Source organism: Equus quagga, chromosome 9 (genome assembly GCF_021613505.1).
Source record: "Equus quagga isolate Etosha38 chromosome 9, UCLA_HA_Equagga_1.0, whole genome shotgun sequence".
NCBI classification, from domain to species: domain Eukaryota; kingdom Metazoa; phylum Chordata; class Mammalia; order Perissodactyla; family Equidae; genus Equus; species Equus quagga.
The window spans coordinates 84,324,572-84,346,138 of NC_060275.1; the positions used below are offsets into that span (position 1 = coordinate 84,324,572).

Genomic DNA, 21,567 nt, shown 5'->3' on the forward strand with positions numbered 1-21,567 from the left:
GAGGCTGATTAAAACAGTAGCAATTTTGGCAATAAATCCTTGTTTTGCAAAACCACTTGATGAAGACATCAACCTTTTAAAGCATCTCTAAAACAGTTTGCTTCACTAACACTCTAGTTGATTCCAAAATGTAGAGAAGCAATGATTTGGTTTTGGTTCGGCTTTTCTGTTGACAATCCAAACTGCACTGCCAGACTGAACAATCCTCCTGATGTTAACGTAAGTTTTATGCAGATTTAAAGCATTACATGTCAGGACTCACATCTGGTTGTGACATTTACAACCTCTGTAAACCAAAGAGAAAATTGGAGCATCACGGCATTTCTAAATATAGTAAGCAGTTTAGTTCCCCATGTTGCAGAAAGGAAAACATGCTTACTTAGACCTCTGAGTACACGCAGTGACTAAAATTCTAGAACTTTGGGGGAAGAGGGGTAAAAGGGGACTTATGTCATTTAAAAAGCAATCAGCCTGGGGCCGACCCTATGGCCTAGTGGTTAAAGTTCCACGCACTCTGCTGCGGCGGCCTGGGTTCACAGGTTTGGACTCCAGATGAGGACCTACATCACTTGTCAGCCATGCTGTGGCAGTGACTCTCATACTAAATAGAGGAAGACTGGCACATATGTTAGCTCAGGGCAAATCTTCCTCAGCAGAAAAACAAAAAAACAATCAGCCTAGAGAAAGAAACAGTTCAATTTTCCAAAGGGAAAGATCTAACAAATGTAATAAACATTAGGCATAGAATTCTATGGAAACCTGAGTTTTATCTAACCCATTTAATCACCAACTGGTTGTTAACTTACCCTCTTTATATCTCTGGGATTTATTAGTTTGCAATGTGTCATGTGGGTTGAATAAATGGTCAATGAGTCGGTTTACTGATTTATACCCCATAAGAAATTACATCTGTAATATGTTTTTACATTACTATGAAAATAGCAGTAAAACATAATGCAGTGTAAATATAAGAGAGCTACAAAATATGAGTGTGCCCAACTGGGTGACATATATGTGTAACAGGATCAAGAGGCAGTTCTCTGTGTTTACCTCTCTTCCTTTGGACATGAGATGGGTCTTTGATTTTCATTTCCTAGTCTGATTTCATATATCACTTATCTCACTATTTATGAAACCAAAGTAAGTTTTCTCATTTCCTTAGATTCCTGTCTGAATCACAGCAACATAAAAACTTCTGATAACTAGCTACAGTTTTTTTTTTAGAAAAATGTTATTTTCTCTCATTTACAAAAGCACTTCCACTTTTAGGAAGAGACAGCAACCTTCATTTGTGCAGAAGGATACAGATAAAGTAAAAGAAAATTTGGAGTGAAGCACAGAGAATACTAATAGCAAGTATGACATTTCTATCACTTACTACAGGAACCAACTGCCAGCAATTAAACCACAAAGGGTGAACTCTAAACAACCTGTGTAGTAAATTTCCAGATATAAAAGAAGTCAGTTCAAGTACGTGAGTCAAGACTACCATCAAGAATAAGAACCACGGCCCTGGTACCATTTTGCCCAGGTTCAAATCCTGTCTCTACCTCTAACTAGCAGTGGGACACTGAACAAATTACTGGTTTCCTCATTTGTAAAGCTGGGATGATAATAATAATATCCAACGCATAGGGGTATTATGAGGATTAAATTACGTAATCCATGGAAAGCACTTTGAACACATGATCCCATAAAAAGCACTCAAAAAGCACTTGCTATCAATAACATTACCATTATCTTCTGCAGTGGAAATGGCATTGCCATGGATCAAGCAATAAACCACGATCAACAGGTGGACACTGAAAAGTACAACTAGACCTCCTAAATGGGATAAACTGAGATGATGAAAGAATTCTCTCTTTTCTCATTATAACTACGCATTTCCATGTATCAAATGGAAAGATGTGCAAATGGCCAATAAGCACTTGAAAAGGTGTTCAAAATCATTAGTCATTAGGGAAGTGCAAGTCAAAACCACAAAGAGATACCACCTAACACACACTAGGATGGCTATAATTGGGGGAAAAAAATGAGAATAACAAGTGTTGGTGAAGATGTGGAGAAACTGGAACCATCAGACATTACTGGTGGGAACATAAAACAGTGCAGCCACTGTCAAAAATAGTTTAGTAGTTCCTCAAAAAGTTAAATTGAGTTAACATACGTATGTCCCAGCAGTTCCATTAACTGGTGAATGGATAAACAAATGTTGTATATCCATGTAATGTAATTATTATTTCACCATAAAAGAGAATAAAGTACTGATACATGCTACATAGATAGACCCTGAAATCCTCATACTAAGTGAAAGAAGCAAAAACTAAAGGCCACATAATCTACGATTCCACTTATATGAAATGTCCAGAATAGGCAAATTCATAGAGACAGAAAACAGATCAGTGGTTGCCAGGGGACAAGGGGAGAGGAAAATTGGGAGTGACTGCTAACAGTTGTTGGGTTTCTTTTTTGGGTGATGGAAACATTCTGAAATTAACAGTGGTAATGGTTGCACAACATTGTGAATATACTAAAAACCACTAAATTATACACTAATAGTGAATTGTATGTTATATGAATTTTATCTCAATAAAAAATTGCAGAGCAAACTTTTGAAATGGGATAATTGTACCCCAAATGCACATATACACATTGATTCTTATTTCCATACTTCCTCAATAATGCCCTGAATCTGTCAGTGAGTTGGCATTTTTTGAAATCTTTATTCTGATTCTCCGTATGCTACTGTATACCTCTTCTAACCAGAATAAGGACTACCTTCTCTTCTCTATATTAAGCATCTAAAATTGTGTGGTTTTGGAGAAACACTGTTTGTAAGTTTACATATATACATCTATGTTTATATCTATCTTTCTATCCATCTATATCATTATCAATATTGATAAAGATATAAGTGGATAGGGAGAGATATAGATAGATGGATGGAAAGAGAGATGATAGATAGGCACACATAAGAAATACAAGAAGAAATATTTTCTGAGGTCGGTCCCGTGGCTGAGTGGTTAAGTTCTCACGCTCTGCCTTGGTGGCCCAGGGTGTCGCTGGTTTAGATCCTGGGCGCGGACATGGCACTGCTCATCAGGCCATGTTGAGGTGGCGTCCCATGTAGCACAAGCAGAGGCACTCACAACTAGAATATACAACTATGTACCAGGGGGCTTTGGGGAGAAAGAAGAAAACAAAACAAAACAAAACAAAAAGACTGACAACAGATGTTACTGCAGGTGCCAAGCTTTAAAAAAAAAAAAAAATAAAGAATTATTTTCCTAATACAAAACTGCTTGCTTTTTCTCAGACTCCTTCAGAAATAGCGATTTACTTGTTAAAATCATACCACTTCGTGTATTACTTTGCTCAACAGAGAGTACTTACTGTAAATTCAGTTATTCGCTTATTTTTATATTCTAACACTTTTCACTTATAATGCTAAATCACACTGACATTCCACCAAGGAGAACTCACCCTGAGCATGGGGCCGTTCTGAAACACATGCGGCTCATCACAGACCACACAGTATTCGTTCAACACAGGGATCCGCTGCTCAGCAAACTCAATTGTCTGAATAAAACAAGAAAGAGAAATAATTAAGTCAAGCTCATAAATGACGTGAAAACCCACTAAAGGCTAAAATATTCTCCGATGGATGGAGTCGTGGCTCGTACCTGCACCAGGAAGCCGCGGTCACGTATTGGGATGCATTTGGCACCATTTGGCTACAAAAAGCAAAGTGAAAGAACAAAATAATTTTTCAATTGGGAAAATATACAAATTATAGCCTTTTACTTTGTGCAACACTGAATACAGATGTGATTTCCCTAAGATCACCTGTAATATGAAATTAAGACACTGACTATGACACCGAGATTTGAGAATTTCTTCATTATAATACACTGTCTGTCATTATTACTGCAAACTTTGTCTAAACTAAATAGTATTCTTAGTTTCTGATCTTCTAGTAGAAATGACTGGCATCTTTATGTGATCACAAAAACTCGTTTCTTCTATTACTGATTGTCAAATGCTCCCACCTCCTCATTTAGAGGATTCCAACCTTATTTTACAATCAGATAGAATTATTCCTCCAAGGACATATTAGACAGCTATTGAAAGGGGTACAACACTAAACTATTGTACTATGTTTAACCTTACAGGAGGACATTAAGACATTTTCTTTTACAGAATATTTCAGATTATCTTTCTTAGGTGAAACTTTCTACTATGTGACTCTTTGACATTATTTTCTATATTTTCTATATGTCCTTAATGCTTAGTTTTGATAAGAAATGGGCTGTTAGGGATGTCCACCTAAAATCATCAACATACTCACATTTTCTTCATGCAAATATAATTTTACAGTAAAATTCACAAATTATAGAAATAAATCTATACAAGAGAAACATAACTTTCTGAAAACAGTATCTTCTTATTTTTTTCAATTTCATCTATTGCTAGGTGTACCCATATTGATAGTTAAGAGCTAAATACATCCCTCCCTCAACACACATACAGACCCTCAATTACTAAAAGCAAACTTTTTATCAATTATTTTATGTAACTAACATACATAAGATAGGCCTGTTTCTTTATTTCAAACCGGCTATAAAGCTGATCACTCTAGAGATAAATTTTGTGAAAGACTATCTCCCAAGAAATACCACCCAAAGGACTTAAGTTTTTACATAGTCACCTCCTGGCCCCATAGCCCCCAGAAAACAGCTTCAGAATAAAGTGACTTCCGTTTTATAAAGCAGACACTAAGAACAGCTTTAAGTGAAGCTCTGGGATACAGCTGTAAATGTTGCTTTTCGGTACAAGTAACAAAGTTCACGAGCAAAGTTTTCCTCTTACATATAACAGGAAGGATATTACTCTTAATTATTAGACAAATTTTGTCCTCCATTACTTATGTGAGATAACTACAGAATAGGTAAACTTACCTAATAAATCATTAAAATGCTATGCTTGCTTAAAAGGATAGGCTTTATGAATCCAACTGAGTTCCTTCCATTATTAGTAGCATTCATTACCATGACAGGAATTTGGACTAGACCCCAAATCAATAGCTACATTTATTTTTTCAGAATCAAAATGAACATTCTGGTACCAGCTGCAAATGTCTGGTATGCAAAATAATATCCAAAAAGAAAAAAATTAGTAAATTAAAAAAAAAACCTTGCTCCTTTCCTCTATCAGATCTTCCAAAATAAAAAAAAAATAAAAAAACCCCACCTCTGCTGCACCTTAGCCTAAACACTTAAGAACTCAAGATGAAAGTATATACGCACAGCAGGCTGGGAAGATGAAGATGAAGATGGTGTTAGAATTCCAATAAGCCCTGAGGTAAGAGAGAGCCTCCTGCCCTCTGCATTAGGTTCCTTGAAAGGCTCCGTTTTGGATGACTTGGGGGCACTGGAGTAAGACTTGCTGAGCAACTTGTGGTTTTTCAGTCCATACAATTCCTCCATTCTGAGATTACTGGAGTAAGACCTGCTTAACAGTTTGTGGGGCTTCAGGTTGGCGTTGTGCTCACAGCGCGGATCTCCAGAACAAGATCGAGTCAATAGTTTATGTGACTTGAGGCTGAGGCAGTCCTCTTGCTTGACAGTTGCCGAGCAGGGACGGGTCAAGAGTTTGTGCGACTTAATGGTCGTCACTGCCTGCTCAGCCCTGGGGTCGCTGGACAGGGAGCGACCAAAGGTCCTGTGTGACTTTGCGGTGCACACGTCATCGGTCTTGACCGTGCTGGAACAAGTCCTCCGCAGCAGCTTATGCGTTTTGGAGATTCCATCTTGCTCAGATTTCAGTTTGGATTTGCTTTTCCCACAACCAGGGGGAGGATAACTTGGCGACCTTCGAAATGGAACAACCATTAACACAGGGCAAATCATGAGTATAAGAGACCGTGCAGAACACTGGTCAGGCTCCGGCAACTCAACTCTGCTAGAATTACGACCTTATTCTAATGCAGCCTATCCAGCTAAAATCGAAATCAAAAGTGTGTACCTAATTGGCCACAGGGGCTGAATTATCATTTTCCTGAAAAGCGAAAAAAGCTTATCAGATTTTTTCCCCTCGTACTTATCCCAGAGCCTTATATGGAACTCATTTTGCTAGGGAAAACTCCAAGTGATTTGAAAAGAAAGAAAGTAATTTTAGTAAATTTCACCCACGTTAAGGAAATAAAAACTCTAAACACAGAAATGAATATCTATGTTTTTGATGGACTGCATGTAACTTAGCCCGTTCTTTGAAGTCACAAAGAAAATAAACAGATGCCAAGGCTATAGACAGAATGCTCTGAACTAAATAACCGCGGAGCATCACACGCTCAGGATCCAGCAGGACAATGATGAAGTCGTCGGCGACCCACCTGCGCAACGTAGAAAATAGATGCAGGGGGGACTTCACCTTCTTCTCCGACAGCTTCTTACTGTGCAGGCAATTGGATTTTTCTTTGCTCTGTTTCCACTGCTGTGTAACAAATGTCTGCATGATTCTGTCAATCCAAAGGTAAGTCTGTTATCACAGTTGCAAAGTAATTTAACATAAGATTTCTGTATTTATTATGTAGAGAACGCACTTATCAAAGGAAAACAAATGCAGAGTAATTAGTGAGATGGTAATTTAGAAATGTACCACATGTTTTCCTGTGTAGGAAAGCATCATTAAAAAACTTTTATGACTCTACTATGTTATAATTAATAATTAATTACTGTGATATATTAAAATACATTTGACAGGAAAATTGAAGGAAGAATAAGGGTATAAAGAGATCTGTAAAGATTATAGAGACAGCCTTTAGGATCAACAACTTCAGCTGAAGTGGCAAAAAAAAATTCTGCAGTTTTTTGTTGGTGCCAGAAACACAGTTTGAAGAGTTTTCTATTACTAATTATGACTTTATATATTAAGATACAAGCAAAGTCAATTTCTTTTTACTTGGTTTGCTTCTGTATTTTTCTTCATGAAAAGAAAAACAAAATAAAACTGTAAAATCACAAGGAAAAATAAGCCAGGCAAAAGTGATTCTAGGGAGAAATATCAAGTCAGCAAATTTTATCTTTAGCACAGCCCACTGATCTTTAAATATGACGGTTTTTTTTAATTTGGATTTCTCTTAAAAATGTTTAGTTACTATCATAAGGCCAGAATTTGGTAACTCGTGATCTCAATATTTTCTAAGTCAGGATCACTGCATCATTGATTTGTGGCAAAGAATTCTGGAATGTCAATTGTGGACTCAGACACACCATTGCTTTCTGAGAAGGGTCCCAGGCTGCAATGCCTTCCCCGTATTCCATCTTTCAAGCAACAATGGAAGAGGGTTTCACAGGGCTGATTTGAAGTAGATGGGAAATTTTACCATTAAACATTATGTGTGCAATAAATTAAATATTTGGACTTCCTTTCAAACGTCAATTCAGCATTGCCTGTTTTGCATGCTCTTCTCAGTTCTTTGTAACACAGACTGCTTTGGGGACAGGAAATTGGTACCAATATTTGTTTATCATTTACAATAGACTAGGGAATAAAAGAGGAACTTCATATACAGATTTTCTTTTTTCTTTCATTCTTAGGACACCCCCAGAAGGTAGCTATTAGTCCACACATTTCACAAATAAGGTAAGGAAATGAAATCTGCCCAAGTTAGCCTAGATAATAAGTGGCAGAGCTATAATACCTATATTATCAAACACGGATTGACATGTGTTAACATATCTTATTCAAAAGGGACAAGTGCGACTCTTAGCACTAGGCCAACATTAATTTCTCAGTACCTTTCAGGTCTTCCCAAATTAACACAAATCGCCAGAAAAGTATATCACTCAGACTTACTACCCCAATCTCTGTCTGCTAGTTTAGATGAATTCAGAAGAAAGAGTCACATATGGCACTATTTTGGGTCTTTTTGGCTGTCTTAGAGGTAGTGAGGGAGAGGGGTAAAACTGCAATCAATGATGCCCGTTTCCAACTCACAGAAATTCACCTTAGAGCTCAGGACAAAGGAAAATTTTTATTATTCACTCAATTTTTGAAGATTTTCTTCACCCAAGATTGCACCGAGATTTAAATGTAAGAGTAATTTTAGCGTCGTCATTTTTCCCTATACCTAGCCTGAAATCCCCAGTAACACCACCGTTTGTACCAAGCAGATTCAGGTCCTTTTCTTCCTATGAAAAATTGCTATTTCTGTGTACCATTCCCTAAGAAACCCATCAAGTGCCTGCCTAATCTTGATAGGACAACTGAAACAAAAAAGTAACGAGTCAAAATGGCGAAAATTGTTCCCACTTTCATATTATATCAGCATTCTAAAATGGGACTTCAGTATCTAGAACAAGTAATTCTTAAACTTGGATACCCAGATCCCTAAATGCTGTTGGATTCAAAAGGGGAGGAGTTAACTGGTTCCTTTAAGAAATTTAATTTCTTGGGTTTAATTTCAATGGTAATCTGAAATATACTTATGAGCACATTGGCGTAACAACCACGTCCTCACAACAGAGAGCCACCAAGAGAATTCAGTACTCACACTGCTGTTTGCGTTTACTATTGTGCTGGCGCCAAGAACTACTACAACTGCTCTTGGCTGACGATAAAAGAAGAGAAAAAGACTTCAAGGTAAATTAGACATTCGAATCTAGTGAAGACCAGATGATGTCATCTAGTGAAGACCAGATGATGTCACAGTTACATGAACAAAGGTTCAAAGGTTGTTCAAAGAGAGAAAAGGGAGTACATGTGGGTAACATTACGATTTTCTTCAGGCTTATTTTAAAAGAACTACGACCTGGGGGAGCCAGTATTATATTCAAAATGGTGGTGAAACAGTGCCAACAAAATAATATCATCCTTCAATTTAAATTCATGCATTAACTTGGAATTTGAGTATTTTACTTTGATTTGCACTTAAGTTGTAAATTGAACTTCGTTTCATAAACGCAAACTCTACATATGAAGAATTTAGATCTAATTTTGTCTATACGAATTTAAGGCAATACTGGAGATTTGCAATATTTTTTCCCCTTTTAAAAACAACTTAAGTTTGATCAACGCAGATTCAGCATAAAGTCATACACAGTTTCAGCTTATTTCCATGGTCTGTGATATCCTTAGCCCTTGAATGACAGATACTCGACATGAAGCTGATCACTACACTACATCTGTTTCAGGTCAGTATTTTTCTTTCTGGCTCTTTTAATGACTTCACATTTTCCCAATATTCATTCAGTGCCAAACATTTATTCCAAGTCTTATATAAGGCAAAGGGATATCTAGGACTATATGAGAGGCAGATTAGTGGATGTGTCCAAACTATCGATCTGGCTCTGCCACTTGCTCACTGTGTGGCCTTAGGCCAGCTGCTTAATCGCTCTGAACCTCAGTTTCATCATTGAGGAAACGTGGATGTAACAGCACCTGCTTCATAGGGCTGTAAAGATCAAGGGAGTTAATAAATGTAAAGTGCTTAGAAGACAGCTTGAGATATAATAAGCACCACATAAGCATAAGCATTTGCTGCTGCTGCTGCTAAGACTCTGTCTTGTTTCCAGAAACACATCAGATAAAGAACCACAGAAAAAGTTTAATGAGTGTTTCTTATTTGCTGAAACAAACCTGAGCAATAACAAAAGGCCTAGATTCTAAATCTGCCTTCCTGACTTGCTGTTTGTTTCTGGAAAATAATCTCTTCACATTTCAGTTTCCTCTTACGATTTATTGGGAGGATGAGATCAGATTTTTAAAATCATATAATTTTAGGCCAGAAGGGACCTTAAGGATCACAGCCAAACTCAGTTATCTCTAATTAAGGAAACTTAAAGGTATGTCGATAATTAGACTAAAATTTATCAAGGATTATAAAAAAATTCAAGTCTATATCACCAACTTTCCATCTAACTAAAATTCATCCGTAGAGTAAATGACGTTTAAAAAATATTAATCATTTAGATTGAAATATTAATAAAATAACGCTACTAATTCTACAAGGTGATTAAACAGTGAATGTAGTACACAGCTTTCCTTAATTTCTCAGGGTTGGAATTATACACATCATTCTTTTTTCTGAGCCCAAATGATGTACTCAGAAGCCGTTAAGGGTAGGAAGCTATTTATTCCTAGACTTCTGTGCTTTTATAATTCTCGTCCTGCTTGGATCAACCTCACTTCACTTAAAAAAAACAAGTTCTTAAGTGGCTTACAAAAGTACATAAAGCAGAACTATAGACTGGGTGATTATGACGGGTCAATGCAGGTTCATTAGTTGTAACGAAGGTGCCCCTCTGGTGGGGGATGTTGATAATGGGGGAGGCTACACATGCGTGGGGGCAGGGCGGTATAGACGAAGTCTCCGTACCTTCCTCTCAATTTTACCGTAAACCGAAAACTGCTCTAAAACAAATAAAGCCATTAAACGCAAAAATTTTAAAAAACAACAGAGAAAATTGGATGAGGGGAAAAATCACAGGAGAAAAAAAAATAGACGTGGCCAAAAAAAGATACCCAACGTCGATGACATAACGTAAAGGCAGGTTCCATGTGTAGCTCCAAGACCTGTAAGAAACTGGCTCAACACCAAAAACAAAATCCGACTGAAAACACAAAACCAACTGCACTGGAAAAGCACACTCAATCCTAGTACAGAAAACTGAGCAAATTTCTCTCATGCGTCCGTATAAAGAAAACACTGCATAAGATAAGGTGCTAAACATATGCTGTAAGTTGAATTTAGTTATGGAGATACAGAATTCGAAATATTAAGGGTTTATTATCTAATTTTTATGCATACATATTTAAACCCAACACTGAGGATTTACCAGAATTTTCTTTTCAAATGGGATCCACACATAACTCACATTTGAACAACGCTGCCTCATGTAAAGTCATAAAAACTTAAGACAATTCTAGAGCTCTGTGGAATGTACAACCCTTGATACCACACAGGAAACTTCCTACTACATCTATAACCTCAGGCAAAATAACCACGATAAGTTCTCTATTTTGTAAATGAAATAAGTTTCAAAGTATTTTCTCTTAGAGGATTGCTCAATAAAGGCTAATGTATGATGCCCAAAGAAATTTCATCAAAATAAGGGTGAACATGTGGACTGCATCCTCATGGAGGGCTCAAACCATGTGTTTAAGTATATATTTATCTAATGATTTCTCTCGATAAATTTAAATTGAAGTAAAATTTGCATCTTCAGAAGAATAAACAATCCTTCATAAATTCTCCATAAATATAAATTCTTAAAGCTGATATTTTAATAAATATAGGGTTTATTACATTTATATTTTGACTGTGACTAAGGTGAAGTCAGTTCAACTGGGGTGATTTTATGTTTATAAAAGATAAATTGAATCGTGTTAGTCAAGGTCCAATCAGGAAATAAAGGGTTTATTTACAAAAGGAATGTTTCAAAGGTATGGGTATGAGAACTAGGGGTAGTGCAGTAGCCCAGGGCCAATGGCTGCTAAACTGTTACCACCTCTAGGCCCCAAGGAACAAGCAGAGGGGAGCATTAACAGAACCCAGGAAGAGTGACAGTCATGCAAAGCCTGCAGTCTGGAGCTGAACAGAGAGCGCCAGTTGAAGGACTTGTCAGCTCAAGATTACCTTACAGGGAAGAACCAAAAGCAACAAGTACTCTCATCTCATACTGCTTCCTCCTCTGGTGGTCAATGTGAGAGGGAGGGTTGTGGATCTGGGGGTGCCAATAGAAGGAAGCTGGCCCAGTCTGAAAGTGAGCTCTGCCAACGGAATCATGGCCGCAGCTCTCAGCATCAGATGCTAATTCCTCTCCTGAAGTGCTTGCTTGAAAAAGCTCTTATTGATAAACAAACACACGGACAAAGAGAACAGACTAGTGTTTTACCAGGGGAAAGCAGGGTAGGGGGTGGGCGCAAAGGGTGAAGTGGTGCCCCTGTAACATGACTGACAAATAATAATGTACAACTGAAATTTCACAAGGTTGTAAACTATCATAACCTCAATTTAAAAAAAAAAATCTCTTATTGGGGACCGGCCCGGTGGCGCAGTGGTTAAGTGCACACATTCCGCTTCTTGGTGGCCCGGAGTTCCCCGGTTTGGATCCTGGGTGCGGATGTGGCACTGCTTGGCAAAAGCCATGCTGTGGTAGGCATCCCACATATAAAGTAGAGGAAGATGGGCACGGATGTTAGCTCAGGGCCAGTCTTCCTCAGCAAAAAAGAGGAGGACTGGCAGTAGTTAGCTCAGGGCTAATCTTCCTCAAAAAAAAAAAAAAACCAACCTCTTATTGTGGAAAAAGAGCAAAATGAGAACTCAGTTCTCTTCAACAGAAGTTTCTTTTTTATCCTTCGGAAAGCTTACTTTTTCAGCTGATGTCCCAATCCAAAGCGCTCTTTTGTGGAAATCTGAAAGACATCAACAGTGGGCACTGCAAAGGAAAAAAAGAAATCAGTCAAAATGTTGAGGCAAAACTCAACCATCAGCCAGGAAAAACCTGCAAAGTAATGTATATAACTATATAACTATGTAACTCTCTGTATCATATTTATATAATATATATTACATAATATACACACACATTTAAAAATAGTGTACACATAGGGCTATACCCCACCATTTATGCTTTATATATATAGATTTTGGAGATCATTCTTGGTCATTATATATTATATACTAATGTATAATATGTTAGTGCTATTGAGTCGATTCTGATTCCTAGCGACCCTGTAGACAGCAGAGCGGAACCTTGCCCAGTCTTTTTGTGTCATCATCTCACTTTCCTCACTATATCCAACAATGCTCCGCTGCTATTCACAGGGTCTTCACGGCCAATTTTTTTGGAAGTGAGTGGCCAGGTCCTGCTTCCTAGTCTGTCTTAGTCTGGAAGCTTCACTGAAACCTATCCACCATGGGTGACCCTGCTGGTATTTGAAATACTGGTGGCAGAACTTTCAGCATCACAGCAACACACAGCCGCCACAGTATGACAATTGACAGAAGAGTGGTATGGTTCCCTGACCTAGAAACAAACCTGAGCTCCAGCAGTGAAAGCACCGAATCTTAACCACTAGACCACCAGGGCTGGCTAATGTATAATATATGCAAGTGTAAAGGTATATATGTACAATGACAAAGAATGATCTCCAAAGAATATATACTGTGTAAATAGCAATGCATAAGGGAAATGCAAATTAAACTACAATGAGATATCACCTCACTCTGGTCAGAATGCCTATAATTAACAAGACAGGAAATAACAAATGTTGGAGAGGACGTGGAGAGAAGAGAACCCTCATACACTGCTGGTGGGAGTGTAAACTGATACAGCCACTATGGAAAACAGTATGGAGTTTCCTCAGAAAACTAAGAATAGATCTACTATATGATCCAGCTATTCCACTGCTGGGTGGAACTTGAAAACACTAATCCAAAGAACTTGAAAACACTAGTGCATAAAGATACATGCACCCCTATGTTCACTGCAGCCTTATTCACAATAGCCAAGACTTGGAAGCAACCTAGGTGCCCATCAAGGGACGAATGAATAAAGAAGATATCGTATGCATATACAATGAAAAACTACTCAGCCATAAGAAACAATGAAATCCGGCCATTTGTGACAACGTGAATGGACCCTAAGTGTATTAAGTGAAATAAGTCAGAGGCAGAAAGTCCAATACCATATTCTCTCACTCATAAGTAGAAGATAAAAACAATGACAAACAAACACATAGCAAGGGAGAATGGATTAGTGGATACCATAGGGCAAGGGGGGAAGGAGGAGGGCGAAAGGGATGATTAGGCTCACACGTGTAGTGATGGATTGTAATTAGTTTCTAGGTGGTGAACATGATGTAATCTACACAGAATTTGAAATATATTACAAAGTACATCTGAAAGCTATATAATGTTATAATCCAATGTTGCTGCAATAAAAAATAAATAAATTAATTAAATAAATAGAAATGCATAGGACAGTTTGCACACTATTCTTTAGGTGGAAGAGAGACATGTTTGCACTTACACACATCTTTCTTTCAGAACAATGCACAATGAAGTAAGGCACAGGAGACACTTTTCACTGCACATCCTATCATATGCTTCGTATTTTTACCATAAGCTAATAATTATGATGTTTAAGAAATTGATAATCTCTCAGAAAAGTCACTCACCATTCATTACTCACTGGTTTTAAAGAGTACGTGAGTGCCCACTGTGCCTTCACTATAGACAGAGTAGCAAAACACACAGATATACCTGCCCCCATGAAGGCTTCCGTCCAGTGCGGGGAGAAACAGACAAAAAAAGATAAGAAAATAGACAGCATGTCACATGGTCATAGAGGCCCTGGAGAAAAGTAAAGAAGGGAACGGTGTGGGGGCTGAAGGTTATGTGGGCATAGATTTCAACGTTAGGTAGCATGGTAGGAAGAAAAGTGTCTCAGCCAGGGGAACATCAGGGCACTGACCCTGAGGTAGAAAGTGCTACAACATGCTAGGAACAGCAAGGAGACACATGGAACTGGAGATACCAAGGTACCGTGTTAAGAGACGAGATCAGAGAAGGCCCGTGGGTGTGGCAGTGTGGGATCTCCGTAACGAGCAGGGGCAAGAAGTAGGAAAATCAGGCAGGAATTTACTACAGTAATTGAGGCAAGAGTATAGCGGCTTGGATCACTGAAGGTGGTGAACATTTTGGATTCGTACTTTCTGGCAGAGCAGACAGTTTTCGCTGATGGACTGGATTTGAAGTATCAGACAAAGAGGGGAGCCAAAGATGAATCCAAGGATTTAGGCCCCAGCAACGAGAAGGTTAAAACTTACTGATTCCTGGTATGTGAAAGACGCAGGAGGAACAGGTTTGGAGCAGTGGCGAAGATGGGCAACTTGACTTTGGATATTTTAAATCTGAGATGCTTATTCGTCACTCAAGTGGGAAAGTTAAGTAGGCAACTAGATGGAGAAATCCAGCATTTCTGCATTCAGATGAGAAGAATGTGCTAAAAATATAAATTTGGAATAACCAGAATATATGCATATTTAAAGGCATGAAGCTGGATGAGAAACCACTGAGTGCAGAGGAGGAGAGAGGTCTAAGGATTAAGCCTGAGCCCTCCAGCATCTAGAGGTTCAGCAAAAAAGGCTAAGGAACAATGGCTGGGAGTAATGGAAGATTCCAGAATGCTGCTGATTTAGACAAACATTCAGAAAAGTTTTTCAAGGAGGGTGTAACAACTGTTATTAAATGCTGCTAAGTTAATTCAGATGAGGACTCAACATTAGTCAAGAGGTTATTAAGCAATATTGAAGTCACTGGTGACACTGAGAAGAGCAGTGTTCGTGAAAAGATGTCCAAAATCTGTCTAGGGTGTATTCAAGAGATAAAAGACAAAAGAAAATGAAGTAAGAAACAATTCTAGTAGAAACAATTCTAATAAAAAAACTTAGCCACAGGAAGCAGAGTATTAAGAGTATTAGGGTACTAACTATAGAGCAATTTGAGGTCAAGAGGGGTCTATTTTAAACATGACGGAAATATTTGTTTGCTGGTGGGAATCTTCTAGAAGACAGAGAGACATGAACAGTAGAAGAAGGAAAAGGAGAATTGCTGGAGTGGTGTCTTAATTAAGTGAAAGGGGATGGAAGCTAGTGTGCAAATGAAAGGATAACATTAAACAGGAGCACAGATAGCTCCACTCATTCAGTTGGGATAACAGATAATTACAGCAAAGACTGTCTGTTAAAAGGGCATTTTCAGACCACACATGCTGCACATTGTAAACCAAACTGGTATCCCCAACTGCCTCACTCCCTGTGTTGGCCATTACTCCAGGATGAAAACACTCCACCGATCAACGAAAACTGGGGTTAATATCACCAATCAGTTCCTTTCCTAAAAAAATCCTAATCCTTACACAGAGAGTGAGGAACAGAGTGGCCATCACTCCAGTCCCACCTGTCCCAGACCAGGGCTATGGAAATTCAAAAGTGAATAAAAAATCCCAACATCTTGAAAACTCAGTGGAATTATTTTTTAAAGACAAAGATGACAAAATTAGAACACACTGTGCTTTCTCTAAGAAGATTTGAGAAGAGACAATCTTTACAGGCAGATGGAAAAAGTGACTGGGAAGATGGAGGCAGAGAAACAAAAGGCATCTGGCTAAAAAAAAAATGTAGAAAAATCCAAAAGGTACTAGAAGAACTGAAATCTCCACTAGAGGAAATGGCATAAGATACACAGAGAGAAAGAGAAAGAGAAGAGAAGAGATATAATATACACTAATGTTTATCCAGAATATATAAACTATTCCTACAAATTATTAACACAAAGACCAAAACTTAATCATATCATGAACAACTCGGAAATGAACATCAACATTTTACCAAAATGATAAATTTTCTAGGAAAATGTAAGTTACAAACATTGACTCAATTAGTAGTATAACATCTGAAGGGCCAAAAATTTTGGATTATACTGAAAGAAATACGGTGATGCTACTTCCAAAAGTGTTGCATCATTCAAGTGATAAAACTCATACTACTATTAAAATTAATGAAATTAATTATTAGAATTAATTGTATTTAATGTATTCACATAAGACATTAAAAACCAGTGAAATTGGGTGTGGAGTGTAGAAGGACTCTGTACTACCTTTGCAATTTTTCTGTAAATCTAAAAATGCTTCAGATTCATTTTTTAACGTTTTAAAAATCAATAGCTTTCTGGCAACCAACAATAATCAGTTAGAAAATAAACTGAAGTATAAAAGTCCTATTAAGCAAACAAGTAATAAACAACTACTCAGGAATAAATTTAGCTAAAATTAGTGACCTAAGTCAACAAAAGCAAAAATAAAAAACACGGAACTGCACTGAAAAATAAAAGTAAAAACTACAAACAAATGTTCCTTTATAGGAAAAGTAAATATTATAGAAATGCTTATTCTTCCTGTATTTACTTAAAAGTTTACCTCAAACAACCAAATTCCCCACAAGGTCCATTTCTGGAGGCAAGAGAATGAGACAGAACTTGACAGAATACACTCATAAAATATTTTCATGTTTTAGAAAAAGTGAAAGTTTTTCAAGTTTTCCTCATCTCTCATACCATTTAGGTTGGAAAGGCAATAAGTGAGGGCTGCTCAAGATATGTGGAAATTCTTTTAACACCCTGATTATGTAAACATAGAGGTACCAATAACAAGATAATTTGCACAGCAAAATGTTTTTAGTAATGTTGTTTATCATTTTAAACTAAAAAAGGAGCCCTGTTCTTGAGATAAAAACCTAGACTTATATATGAGCAATTCTGGAAAAAATATATAGTATCATAAGAATTATGACAATGATGTCTCTTTTTTTCCTTTTGGTGAGGAAGATCAGCCCTGAACCAACATCTGTCGCCAATCCTCCTCTTCTTGCTTGAGGCAGATGGTCCCTGAGCTAACAGCTGTGTCAATCCTCCTCTGTTTTTTGTATGTGGGACACTGCCACAGCATGGCCCAACGAACGGTGTGCAGGTCCACACCCAGAATCCGAACTTGCGAACCCCGGGCTGCCAAAGAGGAGCATGCGAACCCAATCACTATGCCACCAGGCTGGCCCCATCGTGTCTTTTCATTTAAAGTATATTTCCCATGTATAAGGAAAATAATTCTTATCTTTAACTTCAAAGTGAACAAGGAGGTGTATTTCCTCAATTCTTATCATTCCTGTTCACTCATAGATATACTGTCAGATTAGCCCTAGCCAAATATTACAGTTTGAATAAGTATTATTCATACATTTCCAAAATCTAGGAATAAATGCTTTTCAAAAAGAACTGTTAACTAGGTCAGTCTAAACCTTGGATTAGTCATACATTTTTTGCAAGTTCATTTTACTATAAATGCTGATATCTTCAAAGACATATTGCAAAAGAGTCTTCGAGAAACATTTTCTCACCTTTTTGTTTGCAATAATCCAAATCATAAACTAGGATAAAACCTAATTACTTTTTCTGGAATAATAAATTATATGTTCCTTTTTAGTATCACTGTTTGTAGTTCTAATCATATATTTCACATTACTGCCCATTTTAAATTATATTTTTTTCCTCAAATTTTCTCTAAAAAAAGAATAACATTTTGGGAAGTTTATTAGGAAGATGGCAATGTGAGTAAATAGTCTCGAACAAGCCCCATCATAAACAGTGCATCACAAAAACAGGAGAGAACCAGCAAAAGGACCAGAAATTTGGAATAATGCCATCTGCATGTGCAAAACTTCCAGTGAATTTTGCTACAAATAGAACAGATGGAATCAATCTTAAGGGGCCCTAAGGGCTGGCTCAAAACTCCCCATTCTGTGAAAGAGGAGGAAGCTAAAGGCAGACCACCACTAACACATCTCCAATAAAGGGGCAGATGAACGATGATGCAGGGTGCCCCAGGGCAGTTTCCCAAATGGGTGGACTGGCAGGGCTTCCTCTCGAACAGATGCTGACCTCCTCCTTACCCCCACCCACCAACTTAGGTCAAGTTCTTAAGCAGACCCTGAGTGAAGATCTGGGGGCAAACAATTTACTATGGAAACGCTCCTAGGAGAAACAAATAAGGGACAGGAGGAGGGTAGGAAGGTGGGGTACAAATTCAGGTGGAGTCCCGGCTTCAGCTGGGTCCTGTGGGTAACACTGGAGCACAAATTACACCACAAAGTTTGTCCAGCCGGAGGCAAAGGAGCTGGGCCACCGTACTCCCACATCAGTCACATCAAAGGGGTAGGGTGGAGGTGAAGAACTCCTAAGAACCTACCTGCTCTTCCCAGGAAAGAGAAAGCTGTAATGTGCCAAATGTCTAAGCTCTAATGTCCCTGTGTGAGCTGTTAGCAGCAGAAGCTGGGGGAGGGGAGTCAGAGCCGGTGAGAGGGGTCCAAGGGGATGGGGGTGCAGCACCAACAGAGTTCACAGCCCCCCCCCCCTCGGCTGTCAGATCTTAGAACTAATGTATCTAGAGTGGAGTAAATGTGGAATTCTCTTTCTTCCCTCCTAGCGGAAGAAATTATACACAAATCACACCAATTTCTGAAAGAAGTGCATTTCAACTTCTACTTGAATATAATACTGAAGAAAACAAAACTCCATATATAGAAATGAAATTATAAATCTTGGACAATTACTGATTGATGTGCTTAACAAAATTCAAAAAGATACTGCAGAAATAAAATGGAAGCAATTGATGATAAAGAAGCAATGATATGGAATCCGTAAAGATTGTACTCAAGCTAAAAAAAGAGGGGAACATTAAATCAAAGACTGATCGTAAAACAAATTCACTTAATGGAGCAGAAAACAAATTGGAAAAAACTTATAAACTACTCAGAAGTGATGAATGAAAGTCTGAGAGAAATAATAAATAACATGGAGAATAAGGGTGTCTCCTCCAATCTCCACATACTGGGGCAAGCAGATAAAGAAGGGACAATAAAAGAATCACATAAAACTTTCTGGAGGTGAATTAAGACTTCAGTATCCCAATCAAAAATAAGCGTATAAAAGAGAATATCAAGGAGCAGTACACATAACCAAACACAAATCAAAACAGATCTCTTACGAATGAACACAATCAAAACACTTCAGACACAAACTAGCAGAAATTTCTAAAGCATTTTTGCATTTTTGGGGGGAACTACTATGACCCCACAAATTTATACTTGGTCAGGTTTGTCTTAATCACAAAACAAAAAGTCATTCTCAGATGTGAAAACATAAAGTACAACCCTCATATTTTCTTGGTTTACAAACGATTTAATATGTAAATCAACCAACAGAGATGAAAAAAGAATTAAATTAAAATAAAATTATGGAAGAGTTGTGATACTAAAGAAATAGTATTGAACTATAAAATCATCTAAACATGAATTAAAATACAACTGCTAGAATATTTATAAAACAATCTTTAAACGAATCTTTAAAGAGATATCACGAAGGAAAATCTGTGCCTAAAGTTCAAGATTATATAAAAAAAAAACGAGTAACAGAGGCTGAAATTACATAAAAGCACACCCCATTCTCATCTCACACAGATGGAGTTGGGGTGAGTACTGATGAGCTGACCCAACCCCAATAATAAAAACAACAAAATGTCAGGCACAACGGCTTCTTTTTCCTTTAATACCATCAGAATGAAATCACGGGCACATTTCAAATCACCAAAGGAAGAATAAATTAGCTCTATAGCAGAGTATGTGGGGAAACAGCAAAACCACGTATACCTACGTACTGGAATATGGTGGAGATAATCCAAAACATGCTGTTTCAGAGTATTTAATGACTGGAGGACAGTCTCATGACAAAGCTAAGGTGCATATACTTAGAAAATTCAATGTCAACTTTACAAAAATAAACCATGTGTGCACAGAAAACAGAAACAACACCAAACTATTCACAGTTTTCTCAGTATAGAATTATTAGGAGCAATTATTTTTCTTCACTACATTTCTATATATTTGAAATAATCAAAATAAAAATATGTAATATCTACTTGTTTCTGCCTAGCATTAAATCACATCAGTTAGTACATGTTATTTATATTGAGTTGATTATTTACATAGAGTGCCTTATACAAAAAATAGAAAAGTGACTTCATAGAAACATTTTCAAAATGAGGGAATTCCCTATACTTCATAAACTTGAAAGGACAGATATTTTTCTCACGTGAAAACTAACAGTAAGTGTAAGTTCCTTGATACACCTAACGAAAAACGTGCAGAGAGCACGATAACGTATGCATGGCAGATTAAAGATGGCCACTTCTCGAGGTGTCATCTATGTCCCCACCGCTTGATTGTGAGTGGGTTCTCCCACTACTTTGATCGACAGAATACAGTGGAAGATTCACTGAGACCTTCTCGCTGGTGGCATCTACAACCCGTCTCTTGGAACACTTGCTCTGTACCCCAGTCATCAGGCAACAAGAAGCCCAAACCACAGGGAGAAGCCATGTGTAAGGCAGGTACTCTAGTCAAAAGCCCCAGCGGAGCTCCAAGATGACACCTGCATCAACTGCTGGCTATCTGAAAGTCCAGCATCTTGAGTATCCAACCTAGTGAAGCCTTTAAAGACATAAGCCCACCTACCCTCTGACTGCAAAGGCACAGGAGGCTCCAAGCAAGAGCTGCCCACCAAGCCCAAGGAATGGAGAGAGAGAAGTTGTTTGAAGCCACTTTGTTTTGGAGTGGTTTGCTATGGAGCAGTGGATAATTGGAACAGTATGAGTAGATACAGCTGTGTATGTGAGTGTGTCTGTGTGTGTGTGTGTGTGTGTGTTAGTAGGCAAGAGAGAATATTTTACTCCAGTAAATCTTGGCAAAATACACAATAGGGTCCTTTGTTGTAAACAGCTATCAGTTGTGATACAGCAAAATCATCTCTTAAGGTATTGGAAAACAAAGATATCATGATCTCCATTTTCGAAAACAGAAATACATTACATTTAGTTAGGCTAAATTCATCAGTAATCAAAGAGAAGAGAAATAAACATTAAAGTTAAATCTCAGAATCAGAGACATAAATAT

General features: G+C 37.7%; 1 protein-coding gene across 3 annotated transcripts in view; it reads right to left on the minus strand.

Annotated features, from left to right (window-relative positions):
- Positions 1–21,567, minus strand: part of PARP8 (poly(ADP-ribose) polymerase family member 8) — a 169,060-nt gene that overhangs the window by 41,354 nt on the left and 106,139 nt on the right. For all 3 annotated transcript variants that reach the window (XM_046672205.1, XM_046672204.1, XM_046672203.1), the window contains exons 11-15: positions 12,374–12,440; positions 6,392–6,517; positions 5,307–5,871; positions 3,684–3,734; positions 3,484–3,579 (exon numbers count right to left, since the gene is read on the minus strand). In XM_046672205.1, the coding sequence (XP_046528161.1) occupies positions 3,484–3,579; positions 3,684–3,734; positions 5,307–5,871; positions 6,392–6,517; positions 12,374–12,440 (905 nt within the window). The remainder of the gene's footprint in view (positions 1–3,483; positions 3,580–3,683; positions 3,735–5,306; positions 5,872–6,391; positions 6,518–12,373; positions 12,441–21,567) is intronic.